General features: G+C 46.4%; 2 protein-coding genes across 3 annotated transcripts; both read right to left on the bottom strand.

Moving 5' to 3' along the window:
• Positions 1 to 45: 45 nt before the first annotated feature.
• On the bottom strand, positions 46 to 15,288 carry SNAPC4 (small nuclear RNA activating complex polypeptide 4). Of its 2 annotated transcripts, none has more exons than XM_082068115.1 (23): positions 15,051 to 15,288; positions 14,112 to 14,152; positions 13,007 to 13,165; positions 12,738 to 12,863; positions 12,035 to 12,113; positions 11,413 to 11,494; positions 11,062 to 11,166; positions 10,395 to 10,467; positions 9,948 to 10,112; positions 9,601 to 9,748; positions 9,095 to 9,201; positions 8,728 to 8,822; positions 7,920 to 8,014; positions 7,552 to 7,637; positions 6,818 to 7,198; positions 6,071 to 6,160; positions 5,612 to 5,849; positions 5,437 to 5,507; positions 5,013 to 5,111; positions 4,748 to 4,775; positions 2,026 to 4,130; positions 1,327 to 1,466; positions 46 to 560 (listed from the first exon to the last, which is right to left on the bottom strand). In XM_082068115.1, the coding sequence occupies exons 1-22, from the start codon at positions 15,238 to 15,240 to the stop codon at positions 1,353 to 1,355; spliced, it is 4,677 nt and encodes a 1,558-aa protein (XP_081924241.1). In that variant the 5' UTR covers positions 15,241 to 15,288; the 3' UTR covers positions 46 to 560; positions 1,327 to 1,352. The 2 variants fall into 2 exon arrangements, with proteins under 2 accessions (XP_081924241.1, XP_081924242.1); XM_082068116.1 differs by having other exon boundaries at positions 1,342 to 1,466.
• A 188-nt stretch (positions 15,289 to 15,476) lies between these two features.
• Positions 15,477 to 19,855, bottom strand: ENTR1 (endosome associated trafficking regulator 1). Its single transcript, XM_082068131.1, has 7 exons — positions 19,717 to 19,855; positions 19,411 to 19,638; positions 18,305 to 18,378; positions 17,456 to 17,567; positions 16,814 to 16,876; positions 16,304 to 16,443; positions 15,477 to 15,956 (listed from the first exon to the last, which is right to left on the bottom strand). Exons 1-7 carry the CDS (start codon positions 19,828 to 19,830, stop codon positions 15,863 to 15,865), a joined length of 825 nt encoding a protein of 274 aa, XP_081924257.1. The 5' UTR covers positions 19,831 to 19,855; the 3' UTR covers positions 15,477 to 15,862.
• Between the last annotated feature and the right edge of the window lies 1 nt (position 19,856).

The following is a 19,856-nucleotide window of genomic DNA, read 5'->3' as shown; positions in this document are numbered from 1 at the left end:
TAAAAGCACTATTTACTCAAAAAAAAACCCACACAGAACACATCATTAATTTTTAAGTGAGAAAAATAAAACATCTGTATTTCAACAAACACTCAAGACTCATTTTGATACAAAATTAATCTGCTGCTTATCCAGCAGTATTCAGTCATTCAGCTATCAAGCCAAAGCACTGTCACAGCACTAAAAAGCCGCCCAATGAACAACATATTGTGAACATGGATAAGCATTCACATAAATAGGGGCTAGCACAAAAAGGAAATAAATAACCACCACTGCTGGTTCCCCCAGATCTCCAGCAATCTTCCCCGCAAGCATCTATGCCAGGTGCTAGTTGGAAAGAGAACAGAACTGGTCTGTGCCTGGAAGACTTCCCTCCAGCCACTTTGCTCCATGTTTTGCAACTTGTGTAAAGACGCAGACTTTGCTGGGCGATGGGGAAACCAGTCCAGCCGTTTTCCTCTTCCCCGGGTCCCTCTAGTCTGTTGGAAAGTGTTCGAAGTGAATAGTGCAAAGAGTATCTCCTGCTGCCGGTAGGGAGGCAGACTGCGTTCACACGGCTCCTGGAACAAAGCACAACAACTCCTATTAGTCACAGCATTTTTATAGAAGCTGCCGGTTCGGAGCTTCTAAAACCAATTTTAAAGGTAAAACCCAAACAGTCTCATCTGACAACTACGTTCGTCAAGCACCACTTACGTTCATTTAGTCTATTTCTCCAAAAGCCTCAACATATATTGACATCACATGCTTGTACCCTATAGAAGCTTCTATTATACATCTAGATAAATTAAGCCATACAAAGGAAAAAAACCCCACAAAGTTGGTCAAAGATCAAGCGTTAAAGACAAACTCCAATGAGGTACCTACTTGCTCACTGGAACCTGGAGCAAGGATTTACTTCAGCTTCTGTTGCAAGTGTTCAGCACTCACACACAAACTCTCCTGCCCGCAGCTGCTGCCCGGGCTTTCCTGGCCCACAAATCCTGACCCTCTATTATTAAACGAGTCTTATTTTAGCAGCCAAGTCTGTAGGGTGCTACCAACCAAGTCTAATATCAGTAGGCAGCAGCACGGACTAAAAGGCTGCCAAATGTTTGAACTTCCTGACTTTTGTATATAATTTTATCATGCAGACATCAACTTCCTTCCCCATGAAAGTTCAAGTAATAGCTTTAGTCTGTGATTAATGGGTGATTGTAGAACTCTGTGTCGTCAGGGAACAAAAGCTGAGATAATTCCAGTCCTTTCCTAGGGCCATGATTCATTGTCTAGGCTATACCACAGACATTTCAAGTTCTCTTCTTGGGCAAGAAATACAAGACTCACAGAGTAGCTACTAACACATTTCCTTCTCATATCCTCCTCCTTTTCCTGAAGCGGGTGCTTCTCCTGATTTGAGGGGCATCGGCCACATCGGTGCCGGAGTCCCAGACAGATTGTGCGGCAATCCCTTCAGCTCCTGTGTCCTGCAACAGAAGGAGGAGAGACTATCAACACCATGTGAGCTGGCATCACTGCAAAGAACCCCTTCAGCCAGCTTTTTGTTCTAGGGAGCTCAGAAAGCTTTCCAAACAGGACATTATGGCTTACAGCGATCCTTATACTTAATAACCTCTAGTCATATAAAACAACTAAGGAGGAAGACCTCAAATGGCAACAGGAGCAAACACAGAAAATTCTCTTAATATTATTTGGTTTAAAGGACACATACCCGATTTCAAGGGCCCGATTTCAAAAATACAGGAGTCTGTGCAGCAGATTAGAAACTGTAAGAGGAAATGAGCTTTGATACCCACTCGTAGGTATCAAATATGAACACGAACCACGGGCTTTTTGCTCGTGAGTCCTAAGCAACTTCCAGCTGAGCTACAGAGCTTTTCCTTTTATCAGCTGCAAACCCGTGCTTCTTCAGGACCACCTTTCTGCTACATTTAATTAACAGTGGGGGTTTCACCCTGGGTTTCAGTGGGAGCAGTATTTAGCTGGCGGTAACTTCCTGCTTTTATTCCCTGCCACCTGTTTTACCTGATTTAGTGCATCAGCATCATTGTCTCCAGGCTCATCAGCAACTGTCCCATCCAGCCGCACACCTGTTAACTCATTCCCACAGCTTTCTTCCTCAGACGCTTCCTTCTCACTCTGCCACTCCTCTTCATCACTCTCTTCATATTGCTTCCTGCTGCCTGACAGAGTTGTTATCACTTTTGGAGGAGGCAGAGTTGCCAGTACAGCTGGGAGTGTAAAGGCTGCCAGGAATCTGGCTTTCAGCAGGAGGTAGGCAGGGTTATCGCCAAGTTCCCGCTGCACCAGTTCTCCGATAGCGTCCAAATCTACCCCAGTGCCCCCATCCTGACCAGTATCAGAAGGCAGAAGAGAGGCCGCTTGCTCTTCTAGAGCTGCTTTCTGCAGAAGTAGCCTGGAGAGGGTTTTTAAGTTGCACAGAAAAGGTGGCAAATAAGGCAACCTGGTTTGCAGGGATGGCACCTGGACACCTCGTTTCCCACTCAGCCACTCCTTCACCACCCCCTCATCTTCGAGGGAAATCAGGCTGAAGTCAAGCAGGTTCTTTTCCGCACTGGACGTGGTTGGCTGGGGTGGGGTGTCAGCTGCCTGCGTAGTGGGTGGTTCGGAGGCAATAGGTGTATTTTTCAGTGCTTGTGCAGCAAAACCACCAGTGTTTCCTGGAATATCGTTACAAGGAACTGGATTTCCCGTCTGGAGCACAAGCCCTTTTGGGATGACACCTGAACTGGAAGATGATCCATTTGTTGTAACGGAGTCATGGCTCTTTCCCGAGCTAGAAAGACTCGACGCAGGTTGGGAATCAGGCCCCTGAGTGCTTGCAGGCGGCTGTGTTTGAGGCAGCAGCACAGCACGCAGGGCTGGAGCACCAGCTGGAAGAGCAGTCTGAGCCGGGGAGGAGTCAGAAGCCTTGGAGGAGCCATCTGAACATGCAGGTGTTGCAGAAGAAACGCTGGATGTGGTGCATCCAGCGCTCTCCGAGGTCACGGGTACAACTGTGGAATGGTTGGCTGTCTTGCCCAAAGATGCTTCTCCAGCTAACTGGGCACTCGGTGCTTTTGTCTCTGCACTGCTGGGCTGAGGCGTGTTTGCTGCCGCTGGTATAGGAGCTACCCCCGAGACAGAGCCATTGCTGCTGGAAGTCACAGTTGTCTGACCCTGATTTGTCACAGCAGGAGCTGGCAGTCCTTGGGGAACACTCACCACGGTTTGTACAGCGGCGGGGAGCAAAGCCTGTGGCGTCACAACCCATGTGAACGGCAGGATGCTGTTGGGAAGCAAACGTGAAGCAGTTTGTGGAGTTACAAGAGCAGGCAAGAGACTGACTGGCCTCTGCTGGGGCCCATCACTGTTCAGCTCACAGGCAACTGGTGTGGAAAGAGACAATTTGCTGGCGCCAGACTCAATGCCAACAGGCACCACTGTAATCTGATGTGGCACAAAAGCTTGCTTTTGCAACACTACTGAAGCTGAGCTACCAGCCAGGACCTGACCATTGCTCCCTCCCGGATCTGGGGCCTTCTCTGCTGCAGCTGGATTCAAGCCTGGAAAAAGCCCTCCCTCGGGGCTGCTTTCTAAAGCTTGCTCTTTTAGTTCATTACTGGATTGCAGTTCTGTCCCTTGTGAGGAACCAGGGCTTTCCCCAGTTTCTGTCACTGATGAGGAATGGTTTCCAAGCACAATAGTGGTAGAAGTTGAAGCCGCAACAGAAGTAAACGCTGGCAATGGAGCTGGTGCACACTGTACTTGGCCATTCATAGAACCAGCTGCTGCAGGTTTGCTCCCTGCTTGCGCAGAAGGAACGATTTGCTGTTGTGGGTGCTGGATTATCAGTGGTCTGGAAACCAACATCTGTGGGGCAACAAACACTGTCCTTTGCATGGCTTTCTTAGCCTGGGATTCTCTTAGCCGCTTCTCTCTCAGTAATTCCGAGACAGTTTTAGGCTTCTGCCTTTGCCCTTGGGCTGGAAGCGCCCCCTGTGCGGCAGGAGCGCAGCTCGCCAAGCCAGCACCGGTCTCCTTCAATTTTGAGACAACGGGTCTCCTGACAATGTTCCTTGGGACGCCCCTTTGGGAGTTGCTCTGAGTCCAAGACTGTGATGGATTACCTGTAGAGGAGAGGAAATAAAAATTAAAAAAATAAAGGATTGAAGAGTATTTCCAAAAGCCATACCTTAGCGATTAAGCATCAAGTACACTGCAGGGGAAGTAGCAAAATTCCTATTTGTGAGTCTTCCTACAACAGTATAGTCTGGATTTAATCCAGCCCCATCCTGACATCCTTCAGGTAGCTCTGATGCAGCAAGATTACTACTTGTTCAGCGCTGATGTAATTTTCCCTGGAAATCACAAATGGGCTAGAACGCACCTTAACAGTGCACAGGAGGAACCGCACTGCTCAGCACTCCAGGAACAACGACCTGCGGTTCTGATGGTGCCAGCACCTTCACTACAGCCAGCACCTTGCTGGAGAAAAGCGTTAACAGCGACAGTCTACAGAACTGCTGGCCCAGCACCACTGGTCCCCCAGCCCTTCAGTATTTTTTATACTTCTTACCAAAGGGTAAGATATTTAGCCAATAACTGAAAGATCCAAGAGCTAGCAGAAACGACAATGTAGTTTTGTTCCAAAAATTTGCCTTCAGTTAAATTGGTCATTAATGTAATGGTGATGAATTATGTGAAAGTTCTTGCACATCATAGAAATAAATGTTCTGGTATGTACCTGAAGAAGTCTCCGTATTTTGGGAAGCCTGCCAAAAACAAACAAAAAAAGAAATTATACTTTTGAGACACATAAAGATCACTAAAACAGCACAGATGTGAATCAAGCCCACACCGGCCAACATCCTGTGCATTTGATTGTGCTTCTGAACCAAAACAAACTTGTAACACACACAAACAGCACCAGTGGCCACACGCAATGACAAATCTCTACTTTAGTCAAGAAAAAAAGAGGGAAAAGCTTAGAAACAGATCGTGTGCAATACCTGCTGGGGGCTCCCTGCATTAGCACTAAGCAGCTCTGCCTGCCTTTGCCTTCTCTCACGAATAATCTTCATGCAGCCATTGGTATCGATCTGGAAGAGCTGCAAGGTGAGAATTTCATTAAAATTTGATTGAGAACAAAAATGTGCCGGTAGAGCCAGCGACAATACAAGATAGATGAGAGAAGCTTTGCATGCAAGGCTCTGGGGACATTTTTGCACTTACAGAAATAAAACTCACAGTATTAGATTCTGGATACAGGATTTCTTTGAGAAACAGCATATGCAAGCCATGAGGTCAGATTAATCCAGTAATTGGATGATTATTTAAGGAACAAAGCTAAACCACTTATTTAAGCACCAAATACAGAAATAAAGATTACCACTGTTTGAAAGCAGATAATGCTACCAAGACAGCAAAACCTACCTGAAGGAAAAGTGTGAACAGGGGAGTGCTTGCAAGACTGACCGACTTAGTCTTCTCTTGAATAGACTCAGCTGGAAAAAAGTCCAACATTAAAATCAGGTGGGCACTCGCTGCCAAGATGTCAGAAAGCAGGGAAAAAAAGCAGGGCAGTTCTGTCCCTGCTGGTCACCACTACCTTTTGTCTGATGAAAACCCATGTGCCCAGTCCGGAAGGTGCACGGCAGCAGCACATCGCCCACCCACGGTGTCACTGCCATGAGAAGCCTTCTGTCAAGGTTTAATCTTCTCAAACGCCCTCTCTCTTGACGATAAGTTCTCTCTGTGATGTTCTGCAGCCCTTGAACCTTCTGGCCAGATGTACTATCTCCAGACTTTTTTGTTAAAGCGGTGGGAGATTTCAGCATCTTGGCCAGCTGTGCGTGAACAAATACATAGAGTTGCAGTTGGGAAGGTTCTACTATAACTAGTCCCAAGACAAACTATTTATGGGGCAGTCATGAAAAAAAATTATGAGCTTTTCCTCTTGAGACTACAGTGCAAGAAGATACGTGACTGTATCAAAAGCCATTTCCCACTAAGCACCGCCTGGTAGCGCTCCCATCACAAGAGCAGACAAGACAGAAGAGGCACTTACAATCCTCCTCTGGAAGCATGTGTTATTTCTTAATGCTCTTCTCACATTCTCCAGGCTAACCCGCAGCACTTGCTTTCCACACCTGAAAGCCTTAAAGCAAAAGCATACAAGAAAATATAAAAGGGCAAGTATTTCAGAGAAGGTTACTTGTACTGACTATAAACAGAAGGTACAAAAGTTTTCAACATCCCTGCTGTTGGAAGTATCTTATTAAATGAAATCAGCCCCAAAGTGCAGATGCTTACCTTACCTTAGTCCTTGTGCATTATCACAATATCAAATCTCAACTTTGTAAAAGCCTTTGTGTGCTAGGAGGGTTTGCACTGTTTCAGTATTTGATTAGGAGTGAAAACCCAGCTCAGAATCAGATACAGATGTGTAAGTAACTTAATTCTCCCAAACTTTAAGCCCATACACCCTAATCACCAGGGCAGGGAGACACCACTGGCCAATTCCATGAAGATCTAAAAGCAAGTTTTGTTTCTGTGACAATACGTGGAGGAAAGAACAGAGCTATTTTCTAGGTAATGTACAGGGAGTCAGTGCTAGAAATTTCTGTTTAATCCCCCAGCTCAGTTCCCAACAGCACCCCCCGATGGCACAGCGAGAGCAGCCAACAGAGGCGCAAAAAAGGTTCTGCCATCCAACTCATCACACGCTCTATTTACTGCAGCAACTGAGCTTCCTGGTCATTTCTGATCTGAGCTCCAATCCCATCAAGAACAGACTGAGAATCCCAGGATTCACCTTGTTCATGATTTCTTCTGGATTCCTCACAACGACGTCTGTCGAATAGGGACGTGCGATGCCCCTCAGGAGGGTGTTCAACTCTGACGGTTTATCGGCAACTTTGCCCTTGTCTCCTATTGCACTTGGAACTTCACTCGCTGGAGAGAAAAGGGATGGAGTTTGGTATCTTCCCTTGTTTGACTCCTGTGTATTTGTCTGTGTTGGTATCCACAGATCAATGCTGGGAATTGCACACTCCTCCTTCCTCTTCGTTTCCTCCTCCTTCGTCGTCTCCTCCTCTGAACTGTCTGTTAAGTCCAGTTCCACGTCCTCGCTGCTGCTCTCTGTAGAGCTGGAACTCTCTTCCACATGTCGGCGTTTTGTTGGCCTAGATTTTTTCTGCTCAGTCAAAACCAGCACAGACAAGTTTCAGGCAGTGTTCACCCTTCACTTGCAAAATCTCTCAAGCTTCACTTCTGCCGAGGTTAACTAAACCCAGCACAACTGACAATTGCCTTTGGACCCAGATTTTTATTGGTTTAGATTCTTGTATGCAAAGAAAAAGCTGCAGATAAAGACAAGTGTGCATTAAGAACTGGTGCACATGGAAGGACAAACTGAGTACAGCTGCCCCCATCGTGACACACTCAGGTTCCCAATTTTTTGTATTGATTTTACAGGATTTTGCTTTTAGTTTAGAGAATCTTAATTAAAGAGAAGGGACTATGACACAGCAGGATTTTGTACAATACCTTAGACCCAATCATGAGTTTCCACTTGCTCAGACACTGGGAGCCAGTCCGATGTGGCAACTGAGAAGCGATTTTACTCCAGTGACCTAAAAAGGATGGAGAGTAGCACATACCTATTAATGCAACAAACTGAGCTGTCACAGCTCTGACTGCTAACACAGCTACAGAACTCTTTACGACACAATCCCGCAAAAACTGAATTTCTAGGAACAGACTACACGATCTAAGGAAGGCTGCAAACATCAGTACGAGGCAGAACCTCCTAGTATCAGCTGCAGGGCTTAAAATAAAAAGGAGAAAACTGAAATGATATATTACTTAATAGCACTTCTCTAAGCTTCCAAAGTTCAAGACACAGAAACACTTACCCAGGCCATGCTTTTGAACCAGTTCAATTAGCTGCTCCTCTTCCTCTACACTCCACTTGCCTTTCTTGACATCACAGTGCAATGCTTTTAAGTACCTTCAAATGAAAACATCAAAGTAAGGAAGATTCAATTCTGTTTGTACAGTTCCGATCATCACCACACACTTCGAGGCTGAATAAAACCAGCATTCTTTATCAGATCTTTTATTTTTGTTAAGGGTCCCATTCCTACTCCCTTAATAGAGCACAGTTACAATCTCTTTGTTCTCAAAAATATCAGGCCACGTGATTAGGAACTACAACAAGCAGCTGTAAAACAGGTCAATGAAATTAGGACATATTGTACTTGAAGTCTCATGAAGTTGAGTCTGAAAAAGGCTCAGCACCTTGTTATTGGTGCTCAGTTACAGCAGTCGCTGACGAGATCGTTTTCACACACAATACAGGGATGAGACTTTCCTTCCCCACACGCCCTCATTCACGCTTTATGACCCCTTTGCTTTATTCTGAGCAACAATCTTCCCGTCTTCTAACCCCCAGACAACTATACTGAGCGAGCAGAACGCCACAGGCAACACCACACTGTTCTCTCTGTTCAACTCAGTTTCAACTTCTAGACGTCTGTAACTAGAAATGCCAAGTTATGTGGAGACAACGTTAGTGACTATATTGAGACCATAACCACTTTTTACAAAACAGTCCTTAGGGTGACACTGGTTTAAGCAAATCAAACATATTTGTAAAATAGGTTGCACCTTGGCTCTGCGTAATAAACTTGAAAGCACCGCTGCTACAATTAACGTACTTACCGATCTCTGCACTGGGCATCGCTCCTCCCTGGCACTTCTGTCCGAATTTTGTACCAGTCACGCTCTCCATACTTCTTAACCGCAGCCAACAACATCTACGGTAATCAGACAAAGCAAGAGTTGAAATTCTCATCAGTAATAATCCTAATAGGCCTGAGACTGAAGCAGCTGTATTTGTTTCCACTGTGTTGTAAATCTCTGAACAAAAGCGTTTAGGAGCTTCTAAACGCTCTTGACTTGTACACTGCCCACCTTGGTCCGTTTTATGTTCCTTTATGCCACTGTTAAAGCTCAGACGTATCCAGTCATGCACCATCTGCCCGGTTCTTGCACCCTGCAGTTTTAGACATCAGAGAACGCAACTTACAGCATCTTCCCTTGATGTCCAGGGTCCTTTCTTCAAACTGGGGTCCACGCTCTTTGTCCACCGGTAAATCAGCTGAGCTGAATCTCTTCCTTCCATGTAATAAGCAACTAGAAATGCAAAGGTATATTTTAAAGTCTGTTGCAAACCATGTTTCTTCCTTAACTTAAATTGTAACTGTGATATTTTCAAGCAGCAGATTGCCATAAGCAGCATTTTAATCAAATGCATCAACAAGGGATGTTTAGAAATCAGAGTATCTGTAGTTTCAGATGAGCCACAGTGCTGTTGCACCTCGCACTGATCCTATGCTGGAACAGTAAGGTGAAAACACAGAACTGTGACTAGTCTGGTAATGGAGACATTCACAGGAAATAAAACTTCATTAATTCCTTGAATCAGAGCAGGCTAGGTGCTCTAGTATGTAGAAATATCAAGACATGAGCCTGGGAGAATGAAAAAAAAAATTACAGGTAAATGGGAGGCATTTTTACTTGTAGGTCACTTACTTTTCTTGTACGGGATATGACTTCCCACTCTCATCTCTTGAACAAGCTCTAAAAGCATTTGATCTTCACCTTTGGTCCACTCTTTCCTTTTCAAATCTTTGTTATAGACTTGATATTTCTGCAAGCACTGGAAAGGTGTCCTGTTTGTCTTAATACAATGAAAAGAGAGATACGTGGATAACCGGTTATTTATGAAGGCAAGAAGAAACGGCTAAAGTACCAAACTTGTTGGTACTGTTCTTGAATACTTCCCAGAAAATAATTAATTAGCAGTAACATTGCTTTCTGAAAACTGACATGAGGCACATTTAAGTCAGAATTAACTGACTTGTCACCTCAGACCTTACCCCCAGCTCCTGGGCTATGGTCTGCCAGTCCAGGTAACCGTGCTTAGCAGCGATTTGCTTCAGCCTCTCAATCTCCTCCTCGGTCCATTCCTTTTTGTTGATGCTTGGATGCTCCGAATTTTGCCAAAACCTCTTCAGTTCTTCTGAACTACGTTGTCCGTCAAACTAAAAGAAACAGCAAAAATCTGTTTTGTCTTGTCACTGGGACTGAATCACCAGGACAGACAGGAACACTGATACAAGGAATGTATTTTGTATTCCAGATACGCCTTATTGTTAAGTTTTCCAGAATTAAATCATCAAATTCAACAAGATGAGATCACATAACAGTCAACTTTGAGAAATACATGGTGGGAACAGTGGATGCAAACCAGACCAGGTCAGGTAATTCTCGAGAGAAGGGACACAGGTATCAGAAGTAAAAAACCAGCTGATCTCCCAACTTACATGGATGTTTGAAATTTTCTCCCAGTCATGCTCATCAAATCTGTTTCCTAACAATTCACTTTCTGGGAGTTGGCTAAAGCAGAAAGTACAAAGAGAAAGAAAAAAACCACATTAAATCATTAATTAAACAAACACTCGCTTTGTCTTCCTGATCTTGCTTCGTCTTATTCCTCCCACCTGTTACTGATTTCCACGAGAACCAAACACTTGCTACCTCAAAGCACTGGACTATGTCATAGTCACTTTGTGCAAAACAATGATTCTTATTGAAAAACAATCCCCTACAAGATGATGCTGGTTTAGCAAGAGAAATTATTAATGCAATATCAAAATTCATTGCTCCAGATGTCCTGATGAGCAAAAGCCAAGGACTACCGAGCTCTCTGCTTCCCTGTTGCTAAATCAACAACTACTTAAACCAGCACCTTTATACTGGGTATACATACTACATTTATATCAAGACTGAAAACATGATTCTTAGTAAAGAACTGTGGAGATGAGACCTCTACAGAGTTTGAATAGCACTTGATTTTTTGCAAGCAACCACACATAAAGCTTTCTCCAAATGCCATGTCTAGAAGTACTCAAGGAAGGAGGGAATTTTCAGAGGTAAACTCCAAGAACAGCTTTTCATTTTCACCAAGAAGACAAGAAGATGACTTCTCACTTAATTGCCTCTATTTCTTGCTCCACTTCTTTGATTTGCTTTTCCAAGATCTGTTTCTCCATTTCAGTCTTGACTTTATCCAGTTTCTGATTCCAGTAACTCATCCTGTTCAAAGACATTTTTATCATTACTTAATATCACTAGATGGGAATGAAGTCAATGGTGTCAGAATACACATGGCAAAGACGGTTTCCCCATCGATATCATTCTTTCCTTCAAGTTTATTTCCACACCACACAAAACTATTGTTCATCTAGGTTTTCCACACCATGCTGAAGGAAGCTGGAATCTCTCCTTCCTTCATATATAATGTTCTCATCAGGAGAAAAAAGATCTTTGCACGGTACTTACTTCATTAGCTTTGGCTGAAGCAGGCGCTGCAAGCGGTCGCTTGCTATTGATTGCTGCAATAACGTCTTCTCTTTGCTTTTCCCTAAACCAAACAAGGTAATCGAGTGTTCAGACATGAGTGCAAAAGCACTGCCAAGAAAAAGAGACCCACAGCTTTCAACACCCCTGCTAAAGTATCTCTCAGGTCTTCAGTAAGAGTTCCCCACCTAAATCACTGGTGTCACGTCTGATTTGCGCAAGTCGCAGCCTCTTGCTCAGCTTTAGTTCCAAAGAAACCTGAATAAAGATCATCACGCAGGTGCCTGCAACCACCTAGAGCTCTAAGTGTCCACCGAACTTCTCTCATCTGAGCGCTACCCTTGCACCATCTCACTTGGTTTTGGAGCGCTTACCGGAGGTGATGCATCAAAACAAATGCAAATGAAAGAAGGGAGTCATTAATCACTCACTGAAACAATTTATAGAGCATCCTATTTACCTTTAACTATTTTTTTTCGTGGAGTCCAGTATGAAATATCAGACCTGTTGATGTTTAACTGCAAACGGGGGGGGAACTAACCATATGAATATATACATTTGTTATAGCTCTATAGAACACTGAACAGCACAAAGAGTTACTTACATTTTGTTGAAATGAGTTGTTCAAAGGATTTTATGCCCTGAGCTGCCTTTTCCTTGGCATCTTCATTGGAAGGAGGGCCCTGATGAAGATTAGAGGGGTGAGATACACCCGAAGAGTCAGACACACAGAAAAAGTGCCCTTGCTTCTTAGAACTCCAGCATGAACAAAGAATGTGGGGACAAGTATTATGCACGTTTGTTCCTACTTAAGACACATTACCAACTCGAGTAGGAATTAATAGTGAAATCAGAAGGCATTGCTTGGCTATTACATTAATATGTGCATGGTGACAGTTGATAACTTGGCTACAACAAAAAGTCAAGATCTCTTTTTACTAGTGACCCTTTAAAAACACATGACAAAACTAGTGATGTTTGCCTCAGAAAGTCGGTTTCCAAGACAATCAGATTTCAACAAATACTTTAGACAACAGCGTGGAATTGGATCATGGAGATGAAGACAAACAATCAAAGTGAAGTTGAAAACAAGAATGTTTAAGTGGCTGGAACACACTCCTCAAAACTCACTTTCTGACATCACAGCCAAGGGCCGAACAAACATTTCCAAAAGAGAGTAAATAAGCAACAAGTGAGGAAAAAAAAGGAGCGACATTTACAGTTACACAGCTGAAATGTAACACAGTTACAATTTAAATCCATCATTGAAAGATCTATCAATATGTAACCTAGCTACATTTACTTACAATTCCTGTTGTTTTATCCTTGAAGTATGGCTTCATAAAGTGACCCAAAAATACATTTGCTGGTAGATTTCTACCGTCTCCTGCCTTTGCCATTTTTGGACCACCAAGCTCGCACATGATCTCCTTCTGCAACACAAAAATTAAACAAAAAACTGAAATACAAGATATCAAACACCCTGGGGGTAGTAATTTTAGTGATAAGAAAGCATGGAAACATCAGTAAACCCAGAGAAACACAGGAAAGAATATTTTACTGCTACTTTGCTCACCTGCTGTTCTTTGTTTTGAGCAATGAGAAGCTCGACTTCCTCAATCTTTTCCTGGATAACTTCCTGGTACACATGGTTCATCTGCAGGCAGGTTTCTGGATCCTGTGGCAGACTGCTTTCAATGTCATCGTCACTACTGTCAGCTTCTCCTTCCACTTCCTTGAGTCAAATAATGCATTTAGGGAAAAGGGAGAATAACCATTGCTTTAAAAGCGGGTACGTAACAATTATTTTTGTAACTAAACACCTCTGTTGTCTTACAAAGCTGATTTTCAAAGGAACTGGAGGCTCTGAGCGCTCCCAGAGGCCGTCACAGCCTGCCCCAGCTCATTGGTTCACCTGCTGCTGTTTGAACCAAAGCCACACTCCCAACCTTGCCAATGCCTGATCTTGTGCCATCAACCGCACAACTGGAAGTGAACTGCACGATACTTTACACTGGAGCTCTTACCTGCTAAATCTAGACCACCCCTTCAAATTTCCACCTCGTTTGTGCTTCTAGCTAAGCAATTCTTCCCTTATGCGGTTTACCACCCTGTGCTTCAGACACAAAGCGGGACTGGCTGCTCCATGGAAGTCTCCCAGCAGATTTGTCTTGACAAAATACCTCCTCCTCTCCTGTGCTCTACAGGTGTTAAGACCGTTCTCTACTAAACCTTTTTTATATAAAGTCTGAGAAAATATTCTCTTTAAAACACCACCAAAGGTGAACAGATTTGTGAATGTTCCCATCAGGTACAAGCCCAGTATTCTTCAAGTACAAAGAAAGATAATATTTTTTGAATCACAAGCTGATGATTTCTTGCTCACACGCTCTGTGACTTCCCCCAGAAGCTGCTGTGTTTCCAGTGACAGATCAGCAAGCACTAGAGCAGTGAGGTCTCTGATCCCTCTCATTTGTTTTCACGTGAAGAAATGTCTCTATTACATGTGAATAACAATGTCCTGGGCAGGAATAACTAAATCTCCAGTGTATTATTAATCCTCCCCAAGCTACAGAGTCAAGCCAGATGCCTACATTCCCCCAGAACAGAATGAAATTCCCCTTCCTCCCATTCTCTTCAGTAGACAAATAGGAAGATATGCTTAAAGAGAAAGCAATTACCATTTCATCATGAGAGTCTGAGCCATCGTCTTCACCGTCATCTGTCAGACAACAAAAATACAAAAATGATGACTGCAGTGGGATATAAAAGGGAAAGCTTCAAAACCAAGACTTTTCAATTAAAGCATACAGAATAAAGCATCACGTAGTCTCTCAGACATGACCATTAGTGTTTTTGGACACTACCAACATTGTCAAGTAAAAATCCTATTTAGTTACAGTCCGTGCATGTAGTTTTTTGTTCTAGAGTAGGAAAAAAAGCGCAGCTCCTGATAACTACAGCAACAATCGCGCTGCGTCTTGGTCCTGCACATCACAGCAAATTACAGACTGATGAGTGTGCAGCCAAGTGAACGTTCCAACCCATCCACCCCATAAACCTCGACCGCACCGAACAGCCTTTCCACACTACTCAGCAAGATCTGGGTTTGCATTCGGCCTGGCCACAGATTCCTGACACGCATGAGCAAAACACCGGTTGATGAAACAACGATGAAGCCACCAGATGCCCCAACTATTCGCATCCCCTCTTTGCTTTGAAAAATTGATTTTAGGAGGCACAGGCAGGTTGTGAAGCGGAGCAGCTCACACGGCAGAGTTTGTGTTGTCCGTTCTGCGTGGAAACGGCTGCGATTTAACCAGTGACAGTATCTGGAGGGCGGTTACATTCCTCGAGTCAGCTCGTTCCCCTGCCCCAGCAGAAGGCTCCACCGCCAGGCCCGACAGCCCGGGCCCCCTCCCCCGCCATCCCGCCCCGGGTTTCACCACAAAAACAGGCGAAACGTGGGTGCAGGAGGCTCCTCCCTGAGGAGACGCCTCCCACATTCGCTCGGCAGAAACGGCGGGGCTAACACGAAAACCAGCCCCGCGTGTGAAGAGGCGGAACGGTAACAACGCAGGAGCAGCGGGGGAGGCTGGAGAGGAGCGGGCGGCCCGTACCGGAGCTGAGGCTGCAGTCGGACACGGTCACCCCAACGCTGGTCGCGCCGGGCTCCAGGCTCCGCTCCAGCTCCTCGATCTCCCGCCGGATCTTCTCCCGCTCCGCGTCCAGGTCGAGGCCCGCGGGGACCAGCGCGGGCTGAGCGCCGGGGGAGCGGCGGGGCCCGGCCGGGCCCGGCTGCCGGGACATGGCGGCGCCGCGGGCTCCCGGGCCTGGGCCGCAGCGCCTCACCGCGGCCCCGCCCCCTCCGCCCAATCACCGCTGAGTCCCGCCGCACGTGACCCCGCGCAGCCAATGGGGCGCGCCGACAGTGCCGCGGGTGGGGCTGGCGCACGTGCGCGGTGTGACGGCGCTCCCGGGTCCTCCCGCCCCGCGTCCCCGCAGCGATCGCACAACCGGCTCCGCCGCCGCCTCCGCGGCCTTTAATAGCGGCACCAATCCCGTTACACAGCGCCCGGGGCCTCGCCGCCTTGCGCGAACCCCCACAAGCCCTCTTCCCTCCGTGGCAGGCGAATAATGGGGACGGAAAGGCAAAGGGGCATCGCAGCCAAAACCTGGGGCACTTGGGGGGTCTCAGCCAAAATCCGGGGTGCCCGCGGGAATGTGGGGTGAGGGGGCGGCCGCGGTCCCAGCCTGGCAGGACAAGGCCATATTCTGGTCCATTCGGTTCTCACGATCCAGAACAGCCATTTCTGCAGCAGCGCCAACAGCTTCGCACCTTGTCACGAGGTGGAATGTCAGAAATTAACTTAATTTTAACACGATTTCTGCATGAAAGCCAAGTTCTCCATTTGAGTCCATTGCGTTTGAGTCACTGTCCGTGTTCCGACACTTCAGAAATTCTGTCTATTGATTTAAGGAGATCGGCAACAAGCTGCAGCGATTCTGCTCCGGAGACCAGCTGCCTGTAACGGGGAGAGACGCAGCGTCAGACCGGGGCGGGGATGGAGCGGCCGGGCAGCGTTTTGGGGCTGTTCACCCACACAAGGGGATTTTTTCAGAAGCAGTTTATCTGAAGACTTCACTTCTTAGAAGTATAAGGAAATAAGACTTACACGTTCCAGTTATTTTTATTACATAAACTTGGAGGAAAATACACGCCAGATAAGTAAGAACACGGACTAGCTGATCTGGCGCACGGAACACAAAAGCCTGAGTTTCAATCCTAAAAAAAGAAAACCTAGGGACATTTAGTTGCGGTCTCACTAGACGAGGATCTGGGCCAGCGTTAGGCGAGGTTAAAGCCACCCACCTGATGGAGGAGCGGGAGCTGGTGATGACCGTGAGCAGGTTCTGGAGGGCGAGCTCTGCGTTCTGCTTCACCACGGCCAGGCTCGCCGACTGGCCCGACCGCAACGCTTCGTTCTCCGTCTTGTAATTCTTCAGCTGAACCTGCGGACGACACAGACAAAAAAATCACGTAAAAATAAGCCCAAAACTCCGGTGGGTCCTTTACAACTAAAGCAACTAATGAACGCACTTGTACAGCAGCTTATTAGGTGGAGCAAAAAACAAAGACGTCCCATAACCAGGCTGCCTAGAGAGAATGAAACTTCACCCAAATGGTAAGTGAAGTACCACACATCCCAGAGGAGAGGTTAACAGCCTGTGTAGAGCTGAAATGGGCTGGTCTAGAACACTTTCTGCAGCATTTGCTAGGAGAAGCGAGGCATAATGTTCAATATCCTTTTCACAGGCTCAATTTCAAAATGTTTTCAGCCTTGGTACATTCAAGCAAGGCCTCAAGAATCCTGCTTCCTACCTGAAGTAGCGCATTTTCCTGTTTCAGTTTTGTAGCGTTGTTTTCTGCTTTAACGGCCCGTTTCTGAAACAGAATAAAGATTATTTACACCGTGTCAGTGCTTAAGACACAGCAGGCAGTTTGAGCTACGATCCCAGCAGGTAACCTGAAGCGATGTGGTTTGTGTTACACCACGTCTTGCTCCAAATGCTTTACAAGATGGGCACAGTGCACCCAGTCACATCTGATGAGCTGTTTCCTCCCCGTTTTTCCTTTCAGCTCACCACCTCCAGCTATTACTTCTCTTCTTTTGTGGACAAGAGGAAAAGGTACTCAACATAAATAAGGAAGCAGGAAAAACAGCTCTTAGGTCATGTAAGAGGTGTTTTCAGAAGGCTGCAAAAAAGCAGTTGAAGGTCTTGATGAATCTGAAAATGGTATTTCTGCACAGACCTCCCTTATTGCAGGTGATGAAAGGAGCTCTAGACTGGGATGCAGTCTTGTTATAAGGGAAGATTCCAGACCAATTCAGAGCTGTTTAGTGCTCACTAAGGTGAAGCAATTGCCTCAGCTTCGCCCACTCTCCTGGGGGAGGAAGGAAGAGAACCCCACAGTTCCAACCATGAACAAACTTCTGCCCCTGTGGCAAACACCAACACTTACAGTCATCAGCTGGAGATTTTGCTCCACATGCTGCACCATTGCTTCTAAATCCCGTGCTTCTTTTTCTTCTTTAATTTTGTTTTCCTCCAGTTTTTTTTCAAGCTTCCTCATCCTTCAAAAAAGAGACAATGTACAGTGAGCACTTGTAATATTGAATACTTTAGGAAGAAAATTCTAGGGAAGGATCAAGAAGTTTGTTCTTTGATGTTATAAGAAAAATAAGTCTTCCCACAGAACTATGCTGTGGCTCTGAGGATTTCTTTGTTCAACACCCATTAGCTTTAAAGGGAACTATACAGCTGAATGCAGAAAGGCCATACAGAAAACAGAGGTGTTCACAACACGGTAATTCTGAAACAAATGTTACCCCATCACCATGAAGTACCGGCTGCCTCACCAGAGGAGCAGCCCCCACAGGGGATTCAGCCACCCTAGATCAGTCACTGGGTTGTTCAACCTCAGGAAATTCAAGTGTCTCAATATCAAGTTGCTCACCAGCAAAAACAAAAGTGCTTTTCCTACTTCCAAGGAGAGAGATTAAGACTCAGTATTTTGTTAACCTGAAGCTTTATGAAATGCACCCTGTCAGGCCATACCCTCATTTTCGCTAACCACCTAAGCTGCGCAAAGCATAAGCCACACAAACACACTTATCAGATGTCAGCTTGCTACTTACTTTCCAAGCCTTTTTCAACAAGCAAACCAGGTTTGTTAAAGCTTTTTAATAAATAGCATAGATTTCAACTACATTTTTCTTCTTTAAAGATGTTGACTGTTTCCAGTGAGCACCTCTTCTAAGACAACTCCTTGCTTATGTGGTTATTTTCCCCCATACTGTGGCTTACGCACTTGTCAGCTTGAGTTTCAGAGAAAATCTGAAGCTTATTGATCTTGCTTCTCAGACTGGCATTCTCTTCTTTTAGCTAAAAAAATAAAATCTCCCATTAGAAATGAGGGCGTAGTTTCACACCACTACTAACAGTCGAAGACCAATACCAACAAGAAATATTCAGCTTTAACTGTAGTGCTGGAATGGAAAATCTTGCACTTTCTACTACATTCAAGGTTACTTTCACACCTAGTTTTCCCATCTCAAAACCATTTAACATCACTAACCCTGTGGGGCGCAGAAATGTGTCACCAATCAACCAGTGCAGATGTGACTAGCCAGATGCTGTTATTTCTAAATTAACACAACCTCAGGGCGAAAAGCATGAGGAAGTCACCCAGGTCACGCCCAAAGCGGCAGGACAAGGGACTGGATCTGACTCACGCTGTGGAGCAGTTTTTCAGGTCTATTTCTCCTCTTCAAGCTGCTCTAACAAGCTGCCGGGTACCGCACAGCCCATGCTGACAGTACGATTTATTAACACAGAGTTTCTGTAACAACCTTGTAAGGAACATTTAACAAAGAAATGTTGTTTTTACAAAACTGGGGACCTGGCACCTGACCCCGGCAGGGGGAAAGGGCTGAGAGACATCAGACCATGAATCCTTAACAAACTAATCCAGGAATGCAAACTGATTACTGTATTTAAAAAGTTAAGCTGGGGAAAGGGTAACTGAAAAGCCAGGAATGCATATTTTAAATAAATCGATAAGGGAAGGGGGCTGTTAGAATTAGATGAATGAGACAGATAAACTGAGGCAGGGTCGGGTGATCTGTAAACCCTGAAGCACCAACCCAGGGGCACAGGGCAGGGAATTTGCAGCCGGGATTTGGGGGGGATATAAGCGGGGGCTTTTTGCCCTGTTCCGTGTGCCTGCCTTTCGGTAGAACACCCGGTCTTGCAAAACCGTTATTAAAATATGCTTTGCTGAGAGATCCTGCCTGGGCCTGTTCTATTGGCAAGACGCTCGTTGTCTACAACCTGATGCTCAGAGCTGACCCGGCAGAGCCCGGAGCCCGGTTCTGTCCCCCCCGAGGGCGGCGGGAGCCCGGCCGAGGTTCTCACCTGCTCGTAGCTGGGCTGGAACGGGGACGGACCGCCCGGCCCCGGGGCGGCGCCGCGGGGAGAGGCCGCGCCCGGGCCCTCGCAGGGGAAGGAGCCGGCGGGGCACGCGTGGGCCCGCTCCACGGCCGAGGGCCGGTAGCTCCCGCTCCACTCCTCCTCATCATCCTCGTCCTCTCCGGGCGGCTCCGGGAACGAGAGGGGGCCGGGGGCCGGGCCGGGCAGCGCCGCCTGCGAGGGGAGAGCAGAGCTGAGGGGCGCGGGCGGGCGCCGCAGGGGGGTCCAGCCGCGCCACCGCCCGGGCCCTACCTGGCAGGTGCCGCCCGGCTCCTCGCCGCCGCGGGCCTTGCTGCGGACGAACTCGCGGAAGGAGAAGGGGTTCGGCTCGGCCGGGCCCGGCACCGGCAGCCCGCCCGCCGCCATGGCAGCCCCGCTCCTCCGCGAACCGG

Source organism: Streptopelia decaocto (assembly GCF_964273445.1).
Source record: "Streptopelia decaocto genome assembly, chromosome: 17".
NCBI classification, from domain to species: Eukaryota; Metazoa; Chordata; class Aves; order Columbiformes; family Columbidae; genus Streptopelia; species Streptopelia decaocto.
This window is presented reverse-complemented; position numbering and strand designations above follow the sequence as displayed.